The 22,390-nt window shown below is 45.4% G+C and overlaps 1 protein-coding gene across 1 annotated transcript; it reads right to left on the minus strand.

The window, feature by feature from the left end:
- Positions 1 to 5,257: 5,257 nt before the first annotated feature.
- Positions 5,258 to 6,374, minus strand: LOC136470829 (DNA-directed RNA polymerase II subunit 4-like). The gene is made up of 3 exons (XM_066468561.1): positions 6,207 to 6,374; positions 5,679 to 6,078; positions 5,258 to 5,581 (listed from the first exon to the last, which is right to left on the minus strand). The coding sequence occupies exons 1-2, from the start codon at positions 6,253 to 6,255 to the stop codon at positions 5,696 to 5,698; spliced, it is 432 nt and encodes a 143-aa protein (XP_066324658.1). The 5' UTR covers positions 6,256 to 6,374; the 3' UTR covers positions 5,258 to 5,581; positions 5,679 to 5,695.
- Positions 6,375 to 22,390: the final 16,016 nt, after the last annotated feature.

Below are 22,390 nucleotides of genomic sequence, written 5' to 3' on the forward strand. Positions count from 1 at the left end.
ATGGCTCTGAACGTCTGAATGACCTGTTCCTGTGGTCCGACCCCGTCGGTCATGTTGCATTGCATCCCCATCAGTGGTCCTCACTGAACAGACACCTGCTCTACAGTCTGTACGATCGTATATGATCGTGGATTATTACTGCTGGTTTAGTATGAGAAAAAAATACTATTCTGACTGAAAATTTACGATTGTTTACGACAAACGAACATACTGCTAATGCATAATAAGCACCGGCACAATCGGATGATCTCACCCACTAATCTGCTAGTGACAATCTGGGAGGGTACAAGAACAAGAGCAGCATGATTGGAGCGGTTGGGCCCACAGGCAGCGAGCACACCTCAGCCAGTCCCCGCGCCACCACGATGCTTCCCTTCCCTTCACTGGCGGAGCAGGGGGGGGGGGCGGGCATGCCCCCCATGTTTTATAAAAAAAAAATTAGTAGTATGACTTAATATTTTTTATTTATATTAAGAAGAAGATTATATAAAATTCTTATCATATATACTTATTAATATCTTTTAGATAATATAATCATACATAACATAATTAGATAATAAAATTATAGTAATAAAAAAACCGAGTCGGTCCTTCTAAGTATAATTTCTGATGGTCGGCCCTCTATAATAAATCCTGGCTTTCCTCCCCTATCCCTCACCACATCACCCACCTCCATGTGGGGTCGACAAGCGGGGTCCCCAGGCGCGCGTGACTGGGGCGGCCCGACGACGAGGAGAGAGAGACGGGGGGCGACCGAGAGTGGCCGTTGCCGGTGAGGTAATCACCACCTCACGTCTCGTCCTGAGCCCCAGCGATTTACTGTCCTGCCCTCGGGCTCGGCGTCTGGGACAGTGTGGCACGGGGGGTAAATTTTCGCGAACCTGGGAGGGCAGAAGAGTCATCCTGGGGGTCCCGTCCGTCAAAGGGCGGTCAAAAGTACACTCACCTCATCACTTACTTCCCTTTGATCTCCTCCCCCCCCCCCCCCCCCCCCCCCCCCCTTCTCTCTCTCTCTCCCTCCCTCTCTCTTCTCGCCACCCACGCGCCACGCCGCCGCCGACGCAGATCTCCGACGCCATGGAGTACGAGCGCATTGAGAAGCCGTTCCCCGTCCAGGTCCCTCCGCCCCCCTACCTCCCTGCTGCTGCTACATGCCTACATGCCTTTTCTTCCCCATACAGATTCTCTCTGTCCGTTGGGCTCGGTCTGGTACCAGGATGAGTAATGCGGGAGCGCTGCTGTGTCTCTCTGACTCTGTGTGTGTCGCTTGCTTTGCTGCAGCAGGGCGGCGGGTTCTCGCCCAAGCGCCTGCGCGCGATGCTGCTGGGGGTGGACAAGCGCCGCAAGGGGCAGCAGGACGGCGGCGCCGACGAGGAGGAGGACGACGGCGGCGGCGACTATGGCGTCGTGCCCAAGGACCACGCCAGATCCGACGCCGGCGACGGTGGGTGCTTCTGCTTCGTTCCGCCTGCCTCCCCCGTTTTGATTTTATCTCGTCCTTTGCTTCGTCTCGGATTATTGTGGGTTCCTTGGATAGGCTGCTGCATTGGCATTGCTTCTTGGAATTGGATAGGGCAATTTGATTCCGTGGACAGTGCCAATGCGGGGAGCAGTTTAGGTCGTCATTGTTCATCATGATTTTTTTCCTCACCATAATATACACATCTACCGGTAATTGCTAGTGTACTAGTCTGGATATGCAGAGCCATCTTTTTTCTGTCAAGTAGAGGCACCTCTGTACCCAAAGGGGAAGGGGAAGGGGAATGGAGAATCTTCTCATACTCTGTTGTCTTCACTTAAGAGTGCGATAGCCATGTACTAGTGTACTTCAGAGGGTAGCTGAACTCAAATTGTGGGACAAGACAATGTGCTTGCCTGAACCTTCGGTTGATTTCAGAGTCTGAGACTGCATGACTGTATCTGTATTCTCATGTAGGTGGCGGAGGCACTGTGTGCGAAGAATACAAGGACGTCGACGTGGTGAGCACCATCTCAGAGTCCTCATCCTCTCTGGAGACAGGGGGCGGGCACCGGTCCCGAGACGCCCACCCCGTCCCCATGGGCTCTAGGATCAGGGTGCCCGAAGAGGACTCGTGCGACTCCGAGAGCGTGGCGTCCAACTTTGAGTTCCACAAGGAGCGGGGGGCCACCGCCCGGTCAGCGGCGTCATCGCTCGTCCCTCCATTCTCAAAGCCTGCACCATCAAAGTGGGACGATGCACAGAAGTGGATCGCCAGCCCGACGACAAACCGTCCTAGCAGGGGTGGCGGTGGGGCTCCTGTACCTAAGAAGATAGAGAAGCCTAGCGCTGGCATCGGGAGGTTGCCAGCGACCAAGGTTGTGTTGGAGGCCACAGAGGAGATAGATACTAAGAGGATTGATCCAAGCCAAGAGAAGAGGGAAATTGGGTGGCAGAAAGCGGTGAGTTGGGCGCCGCCCGACCCCTGTCCAGAAGTGGATCCTTATCCAAAGACTACACTTGCTGCAGAAAGTACAATGGCTGCTTCAGCTGGTAAGCGTTGTATTGCTCACTTAGCCCTCCCCTCATAATATGATTTTGTTCCCCATGGTCTCTTCTAACTGGAAAAGTAGCACTCATAGATGCAAACTTTTTTAATGAATGCAGTTACTTTTAACCGTCATGATGCATCCACCACGCTTCAAAGTGCAACAACATGCATACCTCCTCCATCGACAGTTCGGTCAGTGTCAATGAGGGATATGGGCACAGAAATGACTCCTATTGCAAGCCAAGAACCATCTCGGACAGGAACACCGGTGAGAGCAACGAGTCCAAATTGTTCTCGGCCAACAACTCCACAAAGGACGTTAGGACCCAATGCAATTAGTGCTGTTATCACCCACGGAGAATATAGCAATTCGGAGTTAAGTGAACAGGAACTGCAAACAAAAACTAGGAGGGAGATAATGCTTCTTGGCACACAGCTAGGTAAGACCAATATTGCAGCATGGGCAAGCAAGAAGGAAGAGGAAAAAGATGCATCACTTTCACTGAAAACAGCGCCCGTGGACCAATCAACACAGAACATAACTGCATTCCGTGCAGCTGCATGGGAAGAGGCAGAGAAGGCCAAATATTTAGCAAGGTGCTTATATCTCATTGTCTTTATTATCTATGTTTGAATTCTCTGGTCCTCGGTGACTTAATATGTTTTGCTTTTTACTCTCCAGATTCAAACGAGAAGAGATCAAGATCCAGGCTTGGGAGGATCATCAAAAAGCCCAAATAGAAGCTGAAATGAGAAAAATTGAGGTTAGCAGATTATTTCCTGTCAATTTTGCACGTCAACATAAACATAACAATGACAATAGATCCCTTACAAATTCTGCAAGTTACTAAGATGCATTTTCTACCTCTTGAGTTTTTTAGCAACCTTGTTTTATTCTTTTTGCCACAACATTTGCAAAATGCATATGGATACAACAATCCCTTCATGGGAAGCTTGTTCAAAATAGTTATCCTAGCTCTGTTAATAGTAAGTGCCTTGGTGCAACTTGTAAAAGCTTAAACACAGAGGCAAAATATTTGCAGCCTCTCACACCTCCTGCAGCTCCTATTTATCTGAATTCAATGTCATTGCCCTTTAGGCTGCAGTTATTTGGTCACTCCCCGTGAAGATGTGATGCTTTCTCTAATCTTTGTTTTGAAATTTAGCACGAGAAGGACAGCAATTTTCTATTGCATCAGCATAGCAGTTGTGGTATTAGTATCCATTTGGATATGACATAGCAAGTTAAAGTATTGTTTATTCTGATATAGGATGGTAAGTATACTGGTTACTGAACGAGTCAACGTCGTTTTGCTGCTACTCTTATTCAGTTCTTTTGTTCAGTTTGTAATATATGTTCAGGTTCAGAACATGTAAAACCAAGGAGTAAAAGTTCAGATATTTTTGTCACCATTTTTGTGGATACTGCATTGTTTGTATAATCGTATCCATAATTTTAATCATGGCTTGTGATTTGTGTCTTCCTGAAGGTTGAGGTGGAGCGGATGCGTGCCCGTGCACAAGACAAGCTGATGACCCAGCTCGCATCGGCGAGGCACAACGCAGACGAGAAGCGTGCCGCTGCAGAGCTGAAAAGGAACCGTGCAGCCGCAAGGACGGCTGAACAGGCAGAGCACATCAGGAGAACCGGCCGGGTGCCGCCTTCGTTTGGCTGCTGGAACTGGTGCTCGTAGGGAGAGAGAAAAAAAGAGCATGGCAAGTGACCTCTCTTTCCTGCCATGAAGCGCCTCCCGCCCATGAAAGAGGAAGCATCCTCGCTTGTTACTGTCTACGAGTACTAGCTAATGATATGAATGAATGAGTCACTTGTAACTATATACATACATATGTAAGATGTGAGCTCCATGTGTCCTGAGCTGTTTAGTTACTGCAAGTGTCACAGATGTACCAAATTCAAGGTCAAGTGTGGTTCAGAGCTAGGCTCAACTTGGATTCCTAGTGCATATATGTGAAAACTTTACATCAAGAGTCCTCCATGCTAGCTGTGCCTGGATAGGATTTGTGTTCATCTATCTATACTTGATGTTCATACTAACAGTCCTTACTGTAATAGAGGTAGCAATGATGATGAACAATATAATATTAGTTTACAGAACAGGAAGCCAAGCACCTCTCTAACCTGAGCACTAATATAAGGTGACAGCAAGCTCAGGAAAGAACCTTTGCTAAACATCAACCATACATATGGAACTTAACCATGTCTGAGAAGGTAATGAACTTGAGTTATGGACCAACAAGGTTCCGTCCATTAATTTAATTCGTACAACACGATCTGGGAGCAGATGAAGATAACGTCAACCTGAGTACTGGTAAGAAATTTTGTACATCATTTTCTTTTTTATGTTCATTTCTCTTGAAGTACTACAGCTGGAGGAACTGAAGAACATAACAGGACATGGGTAGCAGTGATATTGAATTTTGGTTCATTTCTCTCTTAAAGGAGTCCTACAGCTAGAGGAACTGAAGAGCAGAACCTGCCATGGGTAGCAGTTATACTGAATGTGAAGTGTACAGAACAGAATCCAAGCACTTGTCTCGTTCTTCTCACCTAGTACACAGAAGACCAGGAAAGGTTGCTTTCCATCAAAGGCCTTCTATTATTCAGATTGAGTCCGAGGGAGAGGGGTGTTTTATTGGGGCTCGAGAGATTCACATAATGGAGGCGTTTCATGTAGAAAAATAGAAACAATTTCAGATATAGCTCAATCACACATGTGCTAGTAAGTAGTAACTAGAATTATCAAGCAACAAGGTTGCATTAATCCATTCATACATGAATATAGAGAGCAGATAGATAATATGAACCTGAACAATAGCAAGAGAATCAGTACATTTCGTTTGATCTTTGAACTCTCTCTCTTGATTACAAGAGCCCTACTGGTACAGCTGGAGGAACTGAAGAAGAGAACAGGGCATGGCCATGATTGTAGAATTTCAGACAGATCATCAATCAACCACACATGTATTACTAGTATCTTGAATTATCGACCAACAAGGTTGCATCAATAGATCACGATGGAGATCGAGCAGCACATCAAGTTAACGTGAACCTGAACAAGTAGTAAGAAAAAAATTAGTACGTAGTACATCTTGATGCTGAATTCTCTCTTGATGATATTCGAAGAGAAGAGGGGGGCACGGACGGACCCTGAGCGCTAGCTAGTCTACTCGAACTTCTTGATGAGGGAGAGGTCGTTGAGCATCTTCTCGATCTTCTCGTCCCCGGCGTCGCCGACGAACCTGCCGCCGGACTTGAGGGAGGGGACGAGCGCGGTGGCCTCGCCACTGGTGTCGGGGCAGAGGTTGCCGAGCGTGCAGAGCTCGAACTCGGCCAGGCCGTAGCGGCTGAGCGTCTCGCGGACCTGGCGCACGGCGTCGGGGTTCTTGTAGCGGCTGAAGCGCTTCACGTACTGCAGCGACTTCTCGAACACCTGGGACACCTGCGACGACGGGTCCGACTCCGACGAGTGCTGCTGGATCTGCTCGTACTTGTGCTCCAGGATGATCGCCACCTCGCAGTTCATCAGGCACTTGGCCTTGAGGAACTCTGCAGCCACAGGCTTACGGGTGAGTCGAGCTCGAGAGGGACGAAACCCTAGCCGCCTGCCCAAGGACTGGACGGTGGTTGAGAGGGGAAGAGGGGGAGGAGGGAGGGCGGCGTGGAAGAGAGCGGACCCTCGCCGATCTTGAGCTCCGCAGCGTTCTCCTCCTCCTCGCCGGACATCCTGCCGCCGCCCTGGCGCTAAATCACTCACTGGACTCGACGAAGTTGGGGGAACTTGGAATTGCGATTGGAGTCGACGGCGGCGGGGAAACCAGGGGGTTTGAGGAAGGGAAGGGATGATGGCGGCGCCTAAGGCTGGATAACGGGCGAGCTCGGCTCGACTCGTTCTGGCTCGTTAAGATAACGAGCTAGCTCGATTCGGCTCGTTATCCTAACGAGCCAAAAAGTCAGCTTGGTTTGGCTCGTTAAAAGCTCGAGTTGACTCATTAAGCTCGTGAGCCAAATATAAAAAATACACAAAATATAATATTTATATTTATCTAAAGTTTGAGAATAATAATAATATAAAAAAAATACATCTAGACCAGTTATCAGTCAATTTATAAGGTCTAGATCAGGTACCCATCAATTGTAAAGTATAAGACATGAAGTAATACAAAAACTAATATAAGTTTTGATACTTTTTCCTGAAAGCTTGGCTCGTTTAGCTCACGAGTGGTTTGCGAGCTGACTCGAGTTGGCTCGTTATAGCTAACGAGCTAAAATCTTGGCTCGGCTTAGCCGAGCTGAGTAGAGTCAACCATGAGCCGAACGAGCTAACGCGCTTCGAATTTTTCATCCAGCCTTAGCGGCGCTGGAGCGGGAGGGCTATGCGTTGGGCCGGATCCCCATGGGTTCTGATCGAGAACTTCTAGAGTGGGGTGGGCCTCGGAATAAACTGACCCCGTCCACTCACTCCGTGGGTGCTTTTAACCCACATCAACTTTTACAATAGTCTGATTCCCGCTCATTTATATAATTGGATTGGATTACTGATTCTAAAAAATTTATATGTAATTGGATTAGTAACATTCCTTAACTTTTAAACTTATTTGTCCTGCATTCCAAGAGTAACTCCAATAGTATCTTTATAAATACTTTTTAACAAGCATACACCTTGTCGAGTTCATAAACCCGGGGTCCCTCATAGATCGGTTTCCCAGCAAAGCCTTGGCTCAGCAGACGACATTGCGAACGACACGCAACTCCTGGGCCGGCCCAAAAAACCTAAACGACAGGCCAGAAGGACGATCCAAATCTCCAACCGGAAGGCCTAGCCAAGGAAGAACGACGCCCACTTCCGACTTCGGCCCGCCTCTTCGACCAGAAGAAGAACAGCGCTCGCTTTCGACTTTAGCCCGCCTCCGGACGGCCTCTCCGACCGGAAGGCCTGGTCAAAGCACCACTTCCGACTCCGACCCGCTTCTCCGACCGGAAATGCACCAAACCCCTGCTTACAACTCCTCTCCGACTAGCGTCATCAGAGCCGACTAGGACCAACCGACCGGGGACGCCCGCTCAGTGAGGACCAGGAAATGGACGGAGAAAGTAAGGCAGAGCACTCAAGTCAACCGCAATACCAAGGACCGTGCCCTGTACACCTACAAAACAGTACCAACAGGGTATGTCAGAAGGGTACCCTGCAACCTTCCTGACATATCAGAATCCAAGTAGTGTTGTGGGCGCCGATATTTTTCCTACAGTGTTGTGGGCGCCGGCATTTACCATACCAGACGAACATGGTAAAACCCCCTACATGCCTCTGGGCATCAACAGTATGGCAGGCAACGACGTTTGCCATATCAGAAGAAGACGACGCAACCTTCCACGTGCATCTGACATTAAACAGTATTGTTGATGCAAAAGTGGATCTGCAAACACAAAGGACTAATACCCGAATCGATATCCAAAGCGTGCCAGTCGATTTGACCTATTAATCGACAAGAATGAAGATACGAGCACTTTGGTCCTGACAACAGCGATACGCCCGAAAGTCACGGCCAAGAGGTACTCACGCGGAACTCGAGAATCGCCGAAAGTCGCACTAAAGCGATGCAACTCGCCGAATCAATGAGAACTTGTAAAAAGGAAAAATATGCAAATTGACGAAGTCGCCGAAAAGTAAGTAGATGCAAATAGAAGTAAAAATTGGTTTTGATATTGATTTATTTATATTACATTGCCCCTCAATCTATATTTATACCCTGATCTAAAGAGACATAACCAAATACGACTAGGACACCAAGTCCATATCTAAGGAAACACGTGACTCTTACATGAATCATACTCTAACAAATATAGAAAAAGGAAATCAACTACTATCTATTTCCCTGTCCGCCTCAATTACGATGGAATTCTCACCGACCTCCTTTCCATCGGCATACTTCTTGTTTCATCGGCAGTAGTTTTCAAGCCTTCCTTCATCGGCATCGATAATAACATCTCCAACCTTATTGGCAACGCCCGAGTCTAAATCAACCTTTCCATCGATCACCACCATTCATCGGCAACCATCTTTACAAGCTGATTTTCATCGACTGTCAGCGTATACAGTAACTTTCCTCCTGCCGATTAGCCCACTCTGATCATTTTGACACGTGCAAAAAACGGTGTCAACACATGCCCCCCAATTTCAGAGTATAAAACCATTAATGCTCCGAAATTTACTCCAGATAACGTTTGCCTTCGCCCAATTACCGTAACTCATCCTCCAAGCTAAAACTTGATCTGTTATCAAATCTAATCAAATCTAGTCCTGATTCACGCACCTCAGTAAATATCGCACAATTTTCAACCACTTTTGCCCTGATTATGGTTAAGATACCGAAACAATAATCCATTGGCAAGATCCTAACATAATAATGCCGCCATTTTCAGAATTAAAATATCCTGTACCGAGATCTCTTCCAAGTCATGATTACTTGCCATCAAATCATTTGTACAATCCCTTGATTATCGTGCAAACAGTTACCATATCCATCTGAACCACCTCGACCCACATGCGCGCGGCATAGAGATAAGTCCAGAATACCCCTACTCCAAGCGGCTTATAAATAGATTTCTCCGGAACGCTCGTCTTCTACCCTCAGACTCCAATCTTTGGCATTCTCTTTTTCCAGTGGCGACTTCGACGAACAACTACGTGACCTCAACCAACAAGAACTTTTCTCCAGCATCAACCTCGAGTCTCCAGCTCGTGCCCCCATCTACCTCAAGATAATGGCAATCAACTTCGACGTCCCTGCGGTTCGTTCCACTTCCGTTACTTTTTACCTCGATTCCTCTGGTCTTTGCGAGTTCATACAGTTGGTAATTTTTTTCTCTTTTTCTTTGTTCTTCGGATCCTCTAAACTTAGGAACTTCGCAACAAATTAGTTATTCCAACCGATCAGCCGCATTTCCAATGCCTAGGACCAATGGGCAACCTAGATCCAACTGATCTGATTAATGCAGAGGTTAACAGAATCCCTTTTAGAGCCCAAAATTTCTCTCTAAATTTATAGAAAGATACATTCCGATCTTGGCCCAAAACCACCAAAGGGTGGAAAGATTGGTACTTGAGGGTCAACAGGTCGATGCAAGTACACTGGGCAGAACAGAAGCTAGACCAATGCATTAGGCTATCCATTGCCGATATGCAAAAGAACGAGTCAATGATGATTGTAGCTGTTTACTTCTGGTCAGACACAATAACCACTTTTATGTTTGGACATGGCCCAGCTACTTCCACACTTGCCGATGTCTACATGCTCACTGGCTTGGACATTTCAACTGCCGATAAAGGCTCCATCTATGGCAGAAAATCTGAATATAGGGTGAATACCCACAACATCGGCAGTTGGACGGGATATATTCAAGAATGCCAGAGGACCGGGACAGTTAACCAGACGGAACATGCCACATTCTTGAATATGTGGTTAGAAAAATATATCTTCTGTGGTCGATTAGTAGGACCAACCAACGCCTTCCTCCCCGCAGCTAAACTCTTGGCTAATGGTGTAAGGTTCCCTCTTGGCCGATACCTTCTGAGCTCCACTTATCATCTTCTTCATCAAGTGTCTCAGAAACTTTTGCTTGGCGAACCCATCGACAACTTAGGAGGCCTGTGGTGGTTTATCAACATGTGGCTGAATGCCTATATGCACAAACGTTTGCAATGGGACTTCTTTGCCCAACAATTCCCACGAGAAATTACTGAAGACCACGTGCTTGGGGATGAGGAATCGGCAACACGCTCACCCCTCAATTTTGGTGAAGCCATAATTGTCCTCCCTGGAACAGAGGCTAATGAAGACCAGATCGACAGATTCTTCCAAAGCTTCTACAATGGTCTTTCTCGTGATCATAGGGCCTGGGTACCTTATATTGACGAAGAAAACAGATTCCCCCTTCTTTTCAACTTTGCCGATGACACTCTGAATCAGGATAATAAACTCATGATGGCTATCATTACTCCCAGGACAATCCCAGTAAACACATTTGGTAGCGGGAAAAACACCAATATCACGTATGAATTTTACAATCCATCGGCAATATCCCGTCAATTGGCTTTTGGGTAACTGCCAATCAAACTTTGTTTTGCCGATGTGATCAAACCCAGAGAAACAATCACCCATGGAACAGATTGGAGCAGGGTAGTGCGACTCTCCCCCGATGCCGATACTACAGATGTCGATCTATCCATCTAGATGCTAGCATCTTTCATCACCGAATCATATAAGCAATGGTGGCGAGAGTGGAGGGAACAACTGTTTGCAACATCTGCTCACACATATCGGCACATGATCGACCCTGAATACGCCATTCCCGATGACGCAGTAAGTTTCTTTTAACTCCCTTCTGCTTTTTCCTTTCATATATCGGTAACTAACTTTCTCGTGACAGGTTAACAACCCAACACCATCTATAAGCAAAAGTGGGAAACCCTTCGATCTTCGGCCTGTTTCCCCGATATCACCGATCGGCTACAATGCCCCCACCTTAGCTGCTTTGACTCACCAGAAGACCCGTGGCAAGACCATCACCTCCAAGTCCAAATTGGCTACAGCTAGGGCCACTCCATTGGCTGCTGCTACAACCCTGATCAAGGCATTCAAGGTAACAACCCTGTTTATTTCTACTCATGCCGATCACAGACTATATTAACATTAATCATCAGGGTGTAAGAGCCGCTGCTAGATCGTCATCGGCAATTCCTCCGACATCAAGCACCACTACCTCTGACAAACCTTCAGAGGTATTCCTTTGATTTTACATTTTATCTGTTAAATATCATACCTTACACTTGTTTTGCAGCAACAAATGGGTACATCGGCAAGCGTACCAGATGTTCAAGCTCCACAACCAACAAGTGCCGATGCCCCCCAGCCAACTGTTGCTGAGGCCCAAGCAAAGTGCAAAGCCTTAATAGATGCCGAGACACAGCCAAAATGACAGAAGTCCATGCCGATCCCCACATCTACCCCAACGTCTGCAAGCCGGCAAGAATCAGTTGATGCAACTGAGCAAGCAGTTAATCCTCCTATATAGGACATACCATCGGTCATCATACCCCAAGGGCCAACCACCGATGAGGCCACAGAGGATATCCCATCGGCAAGCTCAGCCAATCCTCCACACGGCATACTCCAGGCTGCTTCCTCCAGCCAAGTACAGGAAATTGCCTTGAAACAGGTAAGCCAATTGACCTAGTCGATTTATAATATTCATACTTATCCTTAACTGACCTCCTTTTCTTTTTCTCAGGAACAAGACTCCCCAAACAGCCTATTTTCCTTTGCCATTGACGTTTCTGATGATGATGGAGAGGAAGCAAGTTCTTTCCTTGCACTGGGAACAATATCGGCAGAAATTAAGTCCAAGTTGGAAGCTCTCCTGGACTTGTTACAGTAGGATACCGCCCAACTGGTAGATGACTCAGACCCCGCAAAGGCAATTTTCAAATCAATCCGTGGCCAGGTCCCTACCGATGTTGAAGAAGCACTCTTCCCAGCAGCCCATTTAGAAAGCCACCAACTGCAATATCAACGGGCTGCTCAACGCATTACCGATAGAGCAGCTCAGGCTCAACTCAAAGAAGAGATGCTACAACTGAAACAGATTGCCGATGAGAAACACAAGGGCATTAGTAACTTGTAGACTTCGGGCGTTGAACTTAAGCAGAAAATCTTAGATTTATCGGCAAAGAGGATGGCTCTATTGGCTGAATTGAAAGAAGTCAAGGCAGCCTTAACTCATGCCCAACAAGAAGAAAGCCAGCTACCCGATGCCATCAAGGCCCTTCAGCAAGAAAGAGACATCCAGGCTCGCAAAGCCTTGGCCATGAAGAAAAAACTCAAGCCTGTGGAGGGTGCTGCCGATGAAGACATCAAAGAAATGAAGGAAGCCGACCAGATTCACCTACGTGCGATATTGGCTATCTAATCCTTGTTAAACGTGTAAATCTTGTCTATTGCATCGGCACTTTATGAGACATTGACATCCTTGTATAACTCTAGCCAATAGGACTGTTATCGGCACTTATACTTTTATGCATCCATTCAGATACTAGGGTAATATTTCTTTAAATATTTTCCATTTAATGCTCTAGGAAACACAACCCCTTCGAGGGTTTCTAGAATATATGCGTTACCAGGAATAGACTGATTTATCCGATATGGACCTTCCCAATTAGGAGACCACTTTCCAAACTTTGAACTTTTAGTCCCAATCGGTAAAATCAATTTCCAGACCAGATCTCCATCAGCAAACTCCTTTACCTTCACCTTCTTGTCATACCATCTGGCTACTCTTTTCTTATTTTCTTCGATGCTAACTAAAGCCCTTAACCGATGACCCGCCACATCTTCCAACTCATCCTTCATAAGAGTATCATAATCATCGGCTGTCAGCTGATTTTGAGAACGTATTCGCCTAGAGCCAGTTTTAATTTCCCAAGGCAATATTGTGTCGTGTCCATATACTAACTGATAGGGCGTTACTTTGGTTGCACCATGACATGACATCCGATATGACCACAAGGCTTCATTTAATACTGTATGCCACCTCTTAGGATTTTCTTTAATTTTGCGCTTAATGAGTTTGATGATCCCTTTGTTAGAAGCATCAGCCTGACCATTAGCTTGAGCATAATATGGAGAAGAATTTAAAACTTTAATTCCCATACCTACAGCAAACTCATCAAATTCTCCCGACGTAAACATAGTACCCTGATCGGTAGTGATAGTTTGAGGAATACCAAATCGGTAAACAATATGCTCTTTCACAAAATCGATCATATTAGCCGATGTCACCTTTTTTAAAGGAATTGCCTCAACCCATTTTGTGAAATAATCGGTAGCAACCAGAATAAATTTATGTCCTTTGCTCGATGGCGGATAAATCTGACCGATGAGATCGATAGCCCATCCCCGAAACGGCCAAGGTCTAATTATAGGGTTCATAGCCGATGCAGGCGCTCTTTGAATATTACCAAACTTTTGACACCCCTGACATCCTTTATAATATTTAAAACAATCTTCAAGAATAGTCGACCAATAGTATCCATTCCTTCTGATCATCCACTTCATCTTGAAAGCCGATTGATGCGCTCCACACAGTCCTTCATGAATTTCACCCATCAAGCTTTTCAATTCATCACTGCTAACACATCTGAGTAAAACTCTATCTATAGTTCGATAATATAATTCATCATTGAGGAGCACATACTTGGTAGCTTGGAACCTTATACGTCTTTCAACCTTTTTATATGGATCCTTTAAATAATCGACAATCTCCTTTCTCCAGTCATCGGTATCGACTGCCGATGTTAGCACTTCCTGAATAGGCTAATACCCTGAAGCATGCTGAGCTAGTCGATTAGCCTCTTCATTATGCAGTCGAGAAATATGTTCAAGACGAAAATCTCTAAACCCTTTCAACAATTGCAAACATCTTTCATAATACGAAATTAAAACTTCACTTCGGCATTCATAAATCACAGCCAATTAATTTATAACTAGCATAGAATCACCAAAGATTTCAACAGCATCAGCACGTATCTCCTTCAGCAATTCTAACCCTTTTATCAAGGCTTGGTATTTAGCCTGATTGTTTGTCGATGTAGCAACAATCGGCAATGAAAACTCATACTTCCTTCCTTGAGGTGAAATCAACACAATGCCGATACCTGCTCCTTCACCACATGTGGACCCATCGAAGAAAAGTGTCCAAGGAGTAACCTCCAGAGAGTCCATTGTATTACAATGCTAAGTGACAAAATCAGCCATAACCTGCCCCTTAACTGCCTTAGTCGATTCGTAACGTAGTTCAAATTCTGATAATGCTAAAATCCACTTACCGATTCTACCACTTAATATCGGTATCGACAGCATATACTTGACTACGTCGTCTTTGCATATGACCATATATTCGGCAGATAACAAATAATGTCTTAATTTGACATAAGAAAAGTATAAACACATACATAATTTTTCGATGGCCGAATACCTTGTCTCAGCATCCACTAATCTTCTGCTCAAATAATAAATAACACGTTCTTTCCCTTCAAATTCTTGAATAAGAGCTGAACCGATAACGGTATCATCAGTTGACAAATACAACCTGAAAGGTTTCCCGTGTTGAGGTGGAACTAGCACTGGAGGATTTGTTAAATATTTCTTAATTTAATCTAGGGCTAACTGCTGCTCAGCTCCCCATACAAATTCCTGATCGGCTTTCAATTTAAGTAATGGACTAAAAGCTTTGATCTTACCCGATAGATTAGATATGAATCTTCTAATGAAATTAATCTTACCGATCAAAGATTATAATTCAGTTTTATTGGCAGGAGCAACCACCTTGTTAATTGCATCAATAGACTTCCTACTGATTTCGATGCCCCATTGATGCACCATAAAACCCAAGAATTGACCTGCCGATACACCAAATGCACATTTATTAGGATTCATCTTCAATCCATGCTTCCTTATGCACTTCAGTATCTTTCATAGATCAGCTAGATGTTTTGTGATATCTCCAGACTTAATCACCACATCATCAATGTAGATCTCCACTAATGTGCCGATGTATTCATGAAAAATAAAGTTCATAGCTCTCTGATAAGTAGCACCGGCATTTTTCAAGCCAAACGTCATGACTACCCACTCAAACAACCCCACATGACCTGGACATCTGAAAGCAGTCTTGGGAATATCTTCTTCAGCCATGAATATTTGATTGTAGCCTGCATTACCATCCATAAAGCTGATAATCTGATGTCCGGCTGCAGCATCAATCAATAAATCAGCAATCGGTTGGATAGTCATCCATCGGTGTGGCTTTATTGAGATTCCTGAAATCAATACAGACACGAAGTTTTCCATTTTTCTTATAAACAGGAACCACATTAGAGATCCACTCTGCATATCGACACTGCCGAATAAACTTTGCCTCAATTAATTTAGTTATTTCGGCCTTAATATCAGGAAGTATATTAGGGTTGCATCGGCGCGCTGGCTGCTGATGTGGCCGAAATCCAGATTTGATAGGTAACCGATGTTCAACTATCGATCGGTCTAATCCAGGCATCTCAGTATAATCCCAAGTAAAACAATCTTTATACTCCTTTAACACATCAATTATTTGCTGCTTACACTTGGAATCTAACTTAGCACTAATAAAAGTAGGTCTTGGCCTATCGCCATCACCGATATCTACTTCTACTAAATCATCTGCCGATGTAAACCCTTGACCTAATTTTCCATCATCGGCAAACCTATCCATTAAAACTCTTCTTCAGAACCGACTGCTTAGATCGGTAGAATTTCATAATCAGCAACTCTAAGGAACTCTTTTTCCCAAACTTCTCCTGATATGCATTTAGTTCGCTCATAAATATCTGATTCTGCCGATGCGATGATATAAGAAGAATCACCAGGGACAACCTCAATCTTATCCCCAATCCACTGTACGAGGCATTGATGCATTGTAGAAGGAACACAACAATTAGCATGAATCCAATCCCTCCCTAGAAGCAGATTATATGCACCCTTGCCGTTAATAACAAAGAACGTCGTCGGTAAGGTTTTGCTGCCGATGGTCAATACAACGCATACTGCCCCTTTAGCCGGCGACACATTGCCTTCAAAATCTTTCAGCATCATATCGGTTTTGGTCAAGTCTTGATCTCCCTTACCAAGTTTCCGATACATCACATAAGGCATAATATTAATCGCAGCCCCTCCATCAATAAGTACCTTAGACACAGGCTGCCCATCAACTCTGCCCTTCACAAACAAAGCCTTAAGATGCTGTCTCTCGTCATCGGTAGGTTTCTCAAAAACAGCCATCATTGGATCTAGCGTCAACTGAGCTACTTGATCAGAGAGAACAACTTCTTCCTCATTATCAGATAGTGCCAAAAATTCCATCGGCAACATGAATACCATATTAACATCTGCCGATGGACCCTTATTTTTGTGTTTTACCTACCACTGCTGATGACCAGACTTCTCATTGGAGGAATTTTCCTTTTGGTATAAATCCTCCTGACGCTCACGTTGCATCCTCCTTCTCTGTGTTTTTGTTAGACCCTCCGGGCACCATCGAGGAAACTTGGTTTTCCAAACCGGCTGATAACAGGTCCTAGTCGATTCCATACGGCGTATATTAGGGTCCTTGTAGAATATTTCCTCATCGGGAACTCTTGCATTTGCCATTTCCTCAAGCTCCTCTTGATTCCTCGGAAAACATCCAGCACGTTTACCAAGCCTTTTATGTACACTAAGTCTGCCCCCCAGCCGATCATGTACTGATGCTCTGCTTCTAATCGGCTCATTGATAAATAAACCCCAATTGCCAGGTTGAAATCTTCTTTCTGACCGATTGACCCCATAATAACCATAGCACTTAGGGTAATTTTCAACAGTTGGTAATTTAATACCTTCTTCCCAGCAATGGATAAAAAACGGGCACCTCCAATGATCTTTATGCCGATGCCACTCTTCCCGACGTCTTTCTTCTTGCTGTTGTCGATATCGATCATTACGCTGACGCCAACCCTCCTGCTGCCTTCGATGAGTAATCACAATGCCAGGTCGAGGAGGTTTTTTAGAACTACTGCTTTCTCCTAGCAACCCCTTACTTCTTGCATCATCGGTAGTTATCCGATGTTGGGGATCCACTGATGTGTTTTTCTCAGCAGCCTCGGACGTCAATACTTTGGTCTTCCCTTTGGTCTCCAACGTATTTGCTGGAAAAGGGTGTTGATCAATTTTCATCGGCCTTTGGGCATTAGAAGTACCAAACTTAATTCTTCCAGATTCAATAGCCGATTGTAACTGTTGCCTGAACACCTTGCACTTATTTGTACTATGTGAAGTTGCATTGTGCCATTTGCAGTACAAGATCTTCTTCAACTCTTCTGCCAATGGGATCACATGATTAGGTGACAGCTTAATTTGGCCCTCTTGAAGCAGAAGATCAAATATCTTATCGGCCTTGGTGATATTAAAGGTAAACTTTTCTGGCTCTTTCTGACCAAAGGGACAAGATATCGGCTTTTTATTCTTAACCCACTCAGCTAAGCCGATAGCTGGTTCTTCATCAGAATCAGAATCTCCTACTTCTTCAACAAATGATACTTTTTTACTCTAATTCTTTTTAGGTTCAAAAACCCAAGTATCTTGATCAGAGATCCTTTGCACAAGATGACCGAGGCTTTCAAACTCCTGAGAAGCATATCTGTCTTTAAGATATGGCAATAACCCTTGGAAAGCCAGATCGGCAAGCTACCGATCATCCAGCACTAGGCTGTAGCACTTATTTTTTACATCTCATAGCCTTTGCACAAAGCTTTCTACCGATTCATCATTACGCTGTCTCAATTTTACTAAATCGGTAAGCTTCTTTTCATGGATTCCAGCAAAGAAATACTTATGAAATTGTTTTTCTAGATCAACCCAAGTAATAATAGAATTTGGTGGTAATGAAATGAACCATGTAAATGCCGATCCAGACAAAGATGATGAAAATAATCGAACTCTTAATTTATCTCTGCTAGCTGCCTCTCCACATTGAATAATGAAGCGATTGACGTGTTCCATTGTTGATGTATCATCTTACCCAGAGAATTTAGTGAAATCTGGTACCTTATACCGATTTGGGAGAGGAATTAAATCATATGCAGGAGGGTATGGAGTCCGATAAGAATAAGTATTGACCTTGGACTTTATCCCAAACTGATCCTTCATAATTTCTGCTATCTTATCGGCCCAAAAAGCATCAGCCTCCTGCTGACGAACTGGCTGAATTTCTACAGGAGGTGCCTGCTGATATCCCTCCACATATCTTTATGGCCCACGATCTCCAGCAATCGGTATATTTGCTGTTACTTGTGGTCCATTAACCTGTTGGAAAGGATTCATCGGCTGAGCTGCCGATGCTTGATTCTGGAAACTAGCTTGCATATGACCTTGTTGAATCCCTGCAACCTGCTAATTTTGCTGAACTGTATGTTGAACAGGTAACTATCCTGACCAACCATTATTATAACTCATTGGTACAAAACTTACCGATGGCTGCTAATTTGCTGACATTGTTGGATAATTATAACCAGCTTGAGGCATGAACTGAACCCTAGTTTGACTCATAGCAGGGGCTTTCTGCTGCATCGACAGTAAGCTTGCCGATGGACTTGAATTGGGTGTTTGAACCAAAGGCATCTGGAAACCTCCTAGAGTTGGTTGCACAGTAGTTGCTGTGGCATATTGAGGCACTTGAGCCATCGGCGAAATAGCCGATGGTATAGGAGCTTTTCCTACTGCATCAAACACTTGAAGTAACCCAAGATTGAAAGCAGATGACTCCGGAGGCATACCATATCCCCACCAATTAGCAGGAATCTGGCTATTCTGAGACACAGGGCCTGACATAGCTGATGCCGATAGATCTGTATTAAGCTGAACTCATCCTCCTAGTAGTACCAGATCTGATCGTATTGGTGTAGATTGAATATTAGGTAAGCCTGCCGATACTGGAGGAGAAGTAACTTCTGTACCCACAACGGCCGAGGGAGCCGATGGAGTATTGACAGATGCCGACTCTGGTTGGTGATAGGCAGGCCCAACGTAATGCGATGACGCTTGTCTTTTGAGAGTTCGAACCACAGCATTATGAACAGTATTGGACAGCACATTGGAATGATTAATCAAAGCATGATTTACTGCAGAATTAACCATCTCTTGAAGTTTACTAGGATTGGAGTCAAAGGTAACCTGCCGAGGCAACGACAAATCTTGCTTCTAGATGACTTGTCCACTCTTGTTCAGGCTAAACGATTTCAGACAAAGCTGCCTGTATTCTTCTATAGCCTTTTCCATAGCCTGCCTCTGCTCTTCCTTAAGATCTTCTTCTGATACCACGATAATGTTCTCTGAATCGATCTCGGGATTGAACATATTAATCGGATTGATTTGTCCTACCGGGCGTGCCAAAAGATGTGTTAATGCAAAAGTGGATCTGCAAACACAAAGGGCTAATACCCGAATCGATATCCAAAGCGTGCCAGTCGATTTGACCTGTTAATCGACAAGGATGAAGATACGAGCACTTTGGTCCTGACAACAGCGATACGCCCAGAAGTCACGGCCAAGAGGTACTCACGCGGAACTCGAGAATCACCGAAGGTCGCACTGAAGCGATGCAACTCGCCGAATCAATGAGAACTCATAAAAAGGAAAAATATGTAAATTGACGAAGTCGCCGAAAAGTAAGTAGATGCAAATAGGAGTAAAAATTGGTTTTGATATTGATTTATTTATATTACATTGCCCCTCAATCTATATTTATACCCTGATCTAAAGAGATATAACCAAATACGACTAGGACACCAAGTCCATATCTAAGGAAACACGTGACTCTTACATGAATCATACTCTAACAAATATAGAAAAGGAAATCAACTCCTATCTATTTCCCTGTCTGCCTCAATTATGATGGAATTCTCACCGACCTCCTTTCCATCGGCATACTTCCTGTTTCATCGGCAGTAGTTTTTAAGCCTTCCTTTATTGGCATCGACAATAACATCTCCAACCTTATTGACAATGCTCGAGTCTAAATCAACCTTTCCATCGATCACCACCATTCATCGGCAACCATCTTTACAAGCTAATTTTCATCGACTGTCAGCGTATACAGTAACTTTCCTCCTACCGATTAGCCCACTCTGATCATTTTGACACGTGCAAAAAATGGTGTCAACAAGTATTATGGGCGCCTACCATCATCTTGTACCCGCCAGCATGGGCAACAAGACTTAGTAGCATACGTACTCTCTCCTTCTCACTTATAAGACCATTCCCTTCATCTATAAAAGGAGATGCACTCTCTTCCAATAGATAGATCGATCATGTTCACTAGCACACAACAGCAGAACCACTAGGTTCAAACCTCGAGCACACGCTCAAACACTTAGCGCATAGCGGAGCTCCCGTCACTCTCGGCCCTTCAAACTAGAGTCCGACCGGACCTCTTGTACCCCCCATCTTTCTCTCTTTCGTTTGTAACCCCACAGTAAACTTCGAGCATCTAGGCTCAGGAATAAAGTCACCGACCGACTCAAACTGGACGTAGGGTACGTTGCCTGAACCAGTATAAACCCTGTGTCATTGAGTAACAGGGGCTCCCCCACAAACTTAATGATTCATTGAACATAACTGATGTATTCATTGATACAAAAACTATTCATACGGGGGCTCCCCCATGAACTTAACGATTATATTTGCTGACTACTTCTACTCCAAATACTACTGTGGCCGCTCGGTGACATCGGCTGATGCCAAAGGAGAGGCCATGACACATGCCGTCGAACATAACCACCACCACAAGGGCCCTGCCCGGTTTTGCTCCCTCGACTTCGGCGAGCGCAACGGGTACCTCAAGGGCCCCGCCCGATTCTGCTCCCTCAACTTCGGTGAGCGCAACGGGTACCTCAAGGGCGTCGCACCCATAGATGCTCAATAGAAGAGCATGGAGCTCCTGACCTTCTCATGCAGTCGAGGCAGCTCCTGGGTAGGGACGCTGCCCACCAAAGTATGGCCACCATGGCTAGAGGATGTCTCATCAAACTTTATAAACTGGCCAACCTGAGCAGCTACTGGGGTGAAACCTCCCACTAGCGCAGTCCTGAGCGTCTTCCCCTCCGACAAGGCTCGCCTAGAGAAGATTCGTCAGAAGGAGTCCACGTATGGCTCCATCCAAACGAAGGCCTCATAGATAGTGACAAAGCCGGCGACGCATGGCACCCTCTAGTGGGCCACCTCCTTCGGCAAAACCAGCCCCTTCTCGACGAAGGCAGCTAGCACCATCTCATCTATGTTGGGGGACCTCCAACACGACATCGCGCTTTGAAATCATGAATGGGTATATGAGTTCTCCTTTCCTTCTCCCTTCCCCTATTTAAAGAAGAGGTGGAGCAGTTCAGGAAAGGCGAAAGGATTGGGGCGAGAAACCCTCTCCCTTCCCCCATTCAATACGGATGGGAAACGACGGGACACACCCTGACCGATGGGACACAATCTGCTCGACAAAATGGCGCTTGGTCAGGCGGGACATGGCCTAGGTATGGCCCACCACTATCGCACGCTGGGCGCGAGAACCAAAGCACCACCACACGCAGGTGGCCCTCCGCCTTCTTAGGCAGGACTTGGAAAGACTCAACCATGGGATCTCCGCCTAGGAGAGACCATCAGGCTTCCTAAATTGATCGGACGGCTTAGGCAAACACCGAGAGACAAGTAAGGAGCAGAGGGACACCCCATGTGGGCCATGCCGACTCCATCACGAACGACGAGCGCGGATCCCGGTCGGACATTTCCGATTGGAGCTCCTAAAACCCCATCACTCGAGTCATCAAGGTAACATTACCAACCCCCACTATTTCTTTATATAATCATTCATACATCTATACACGCATTCATTCATTCCATACATCCAAGGCATCGCATATGCGGTTAAATGCATCACAACGCTCTATGTTGCATCACGAAGCGGCAGTTGCCTCATTCAACATGAGCAACTACCGACCGGGGTTTGAAGGCCGACCCACGAAGGGCTCGAGGCCGCCTCGCATCAAACAGAGCTAGGGGAGAAAACGCAGATGAGCCCCGAGCAGTCCTCACCTAGTCTGCCCCAAAGCAGACAAGGTTATCTCAACCTTCTCATTCGATCCTAATCCCTGCCAAACCCACAGAATCTTTATTGAGGGAAGGCCAGCGGGCCACCCGAGTCAGTCTCCGGAATGACCCAGGCATCTACCGGGTTACAGGTTAAGGAG

This window comes from Miscanthus floridulus, chromosome 8 (genome assembly GCF_019320115.1).
Source record: "Miscanthus floridulus cultivar M001 chromosome 8, ASM1932011v1, whole genome shotgun sequence".
In the NCBI taxonomy this organism is placed as follows: Eukaryota; Viridiplantae; Streptophyta; class Magnoliopsida; order Poales; family Poaceae; genus Miscanthus; species Miscanthus floridulus.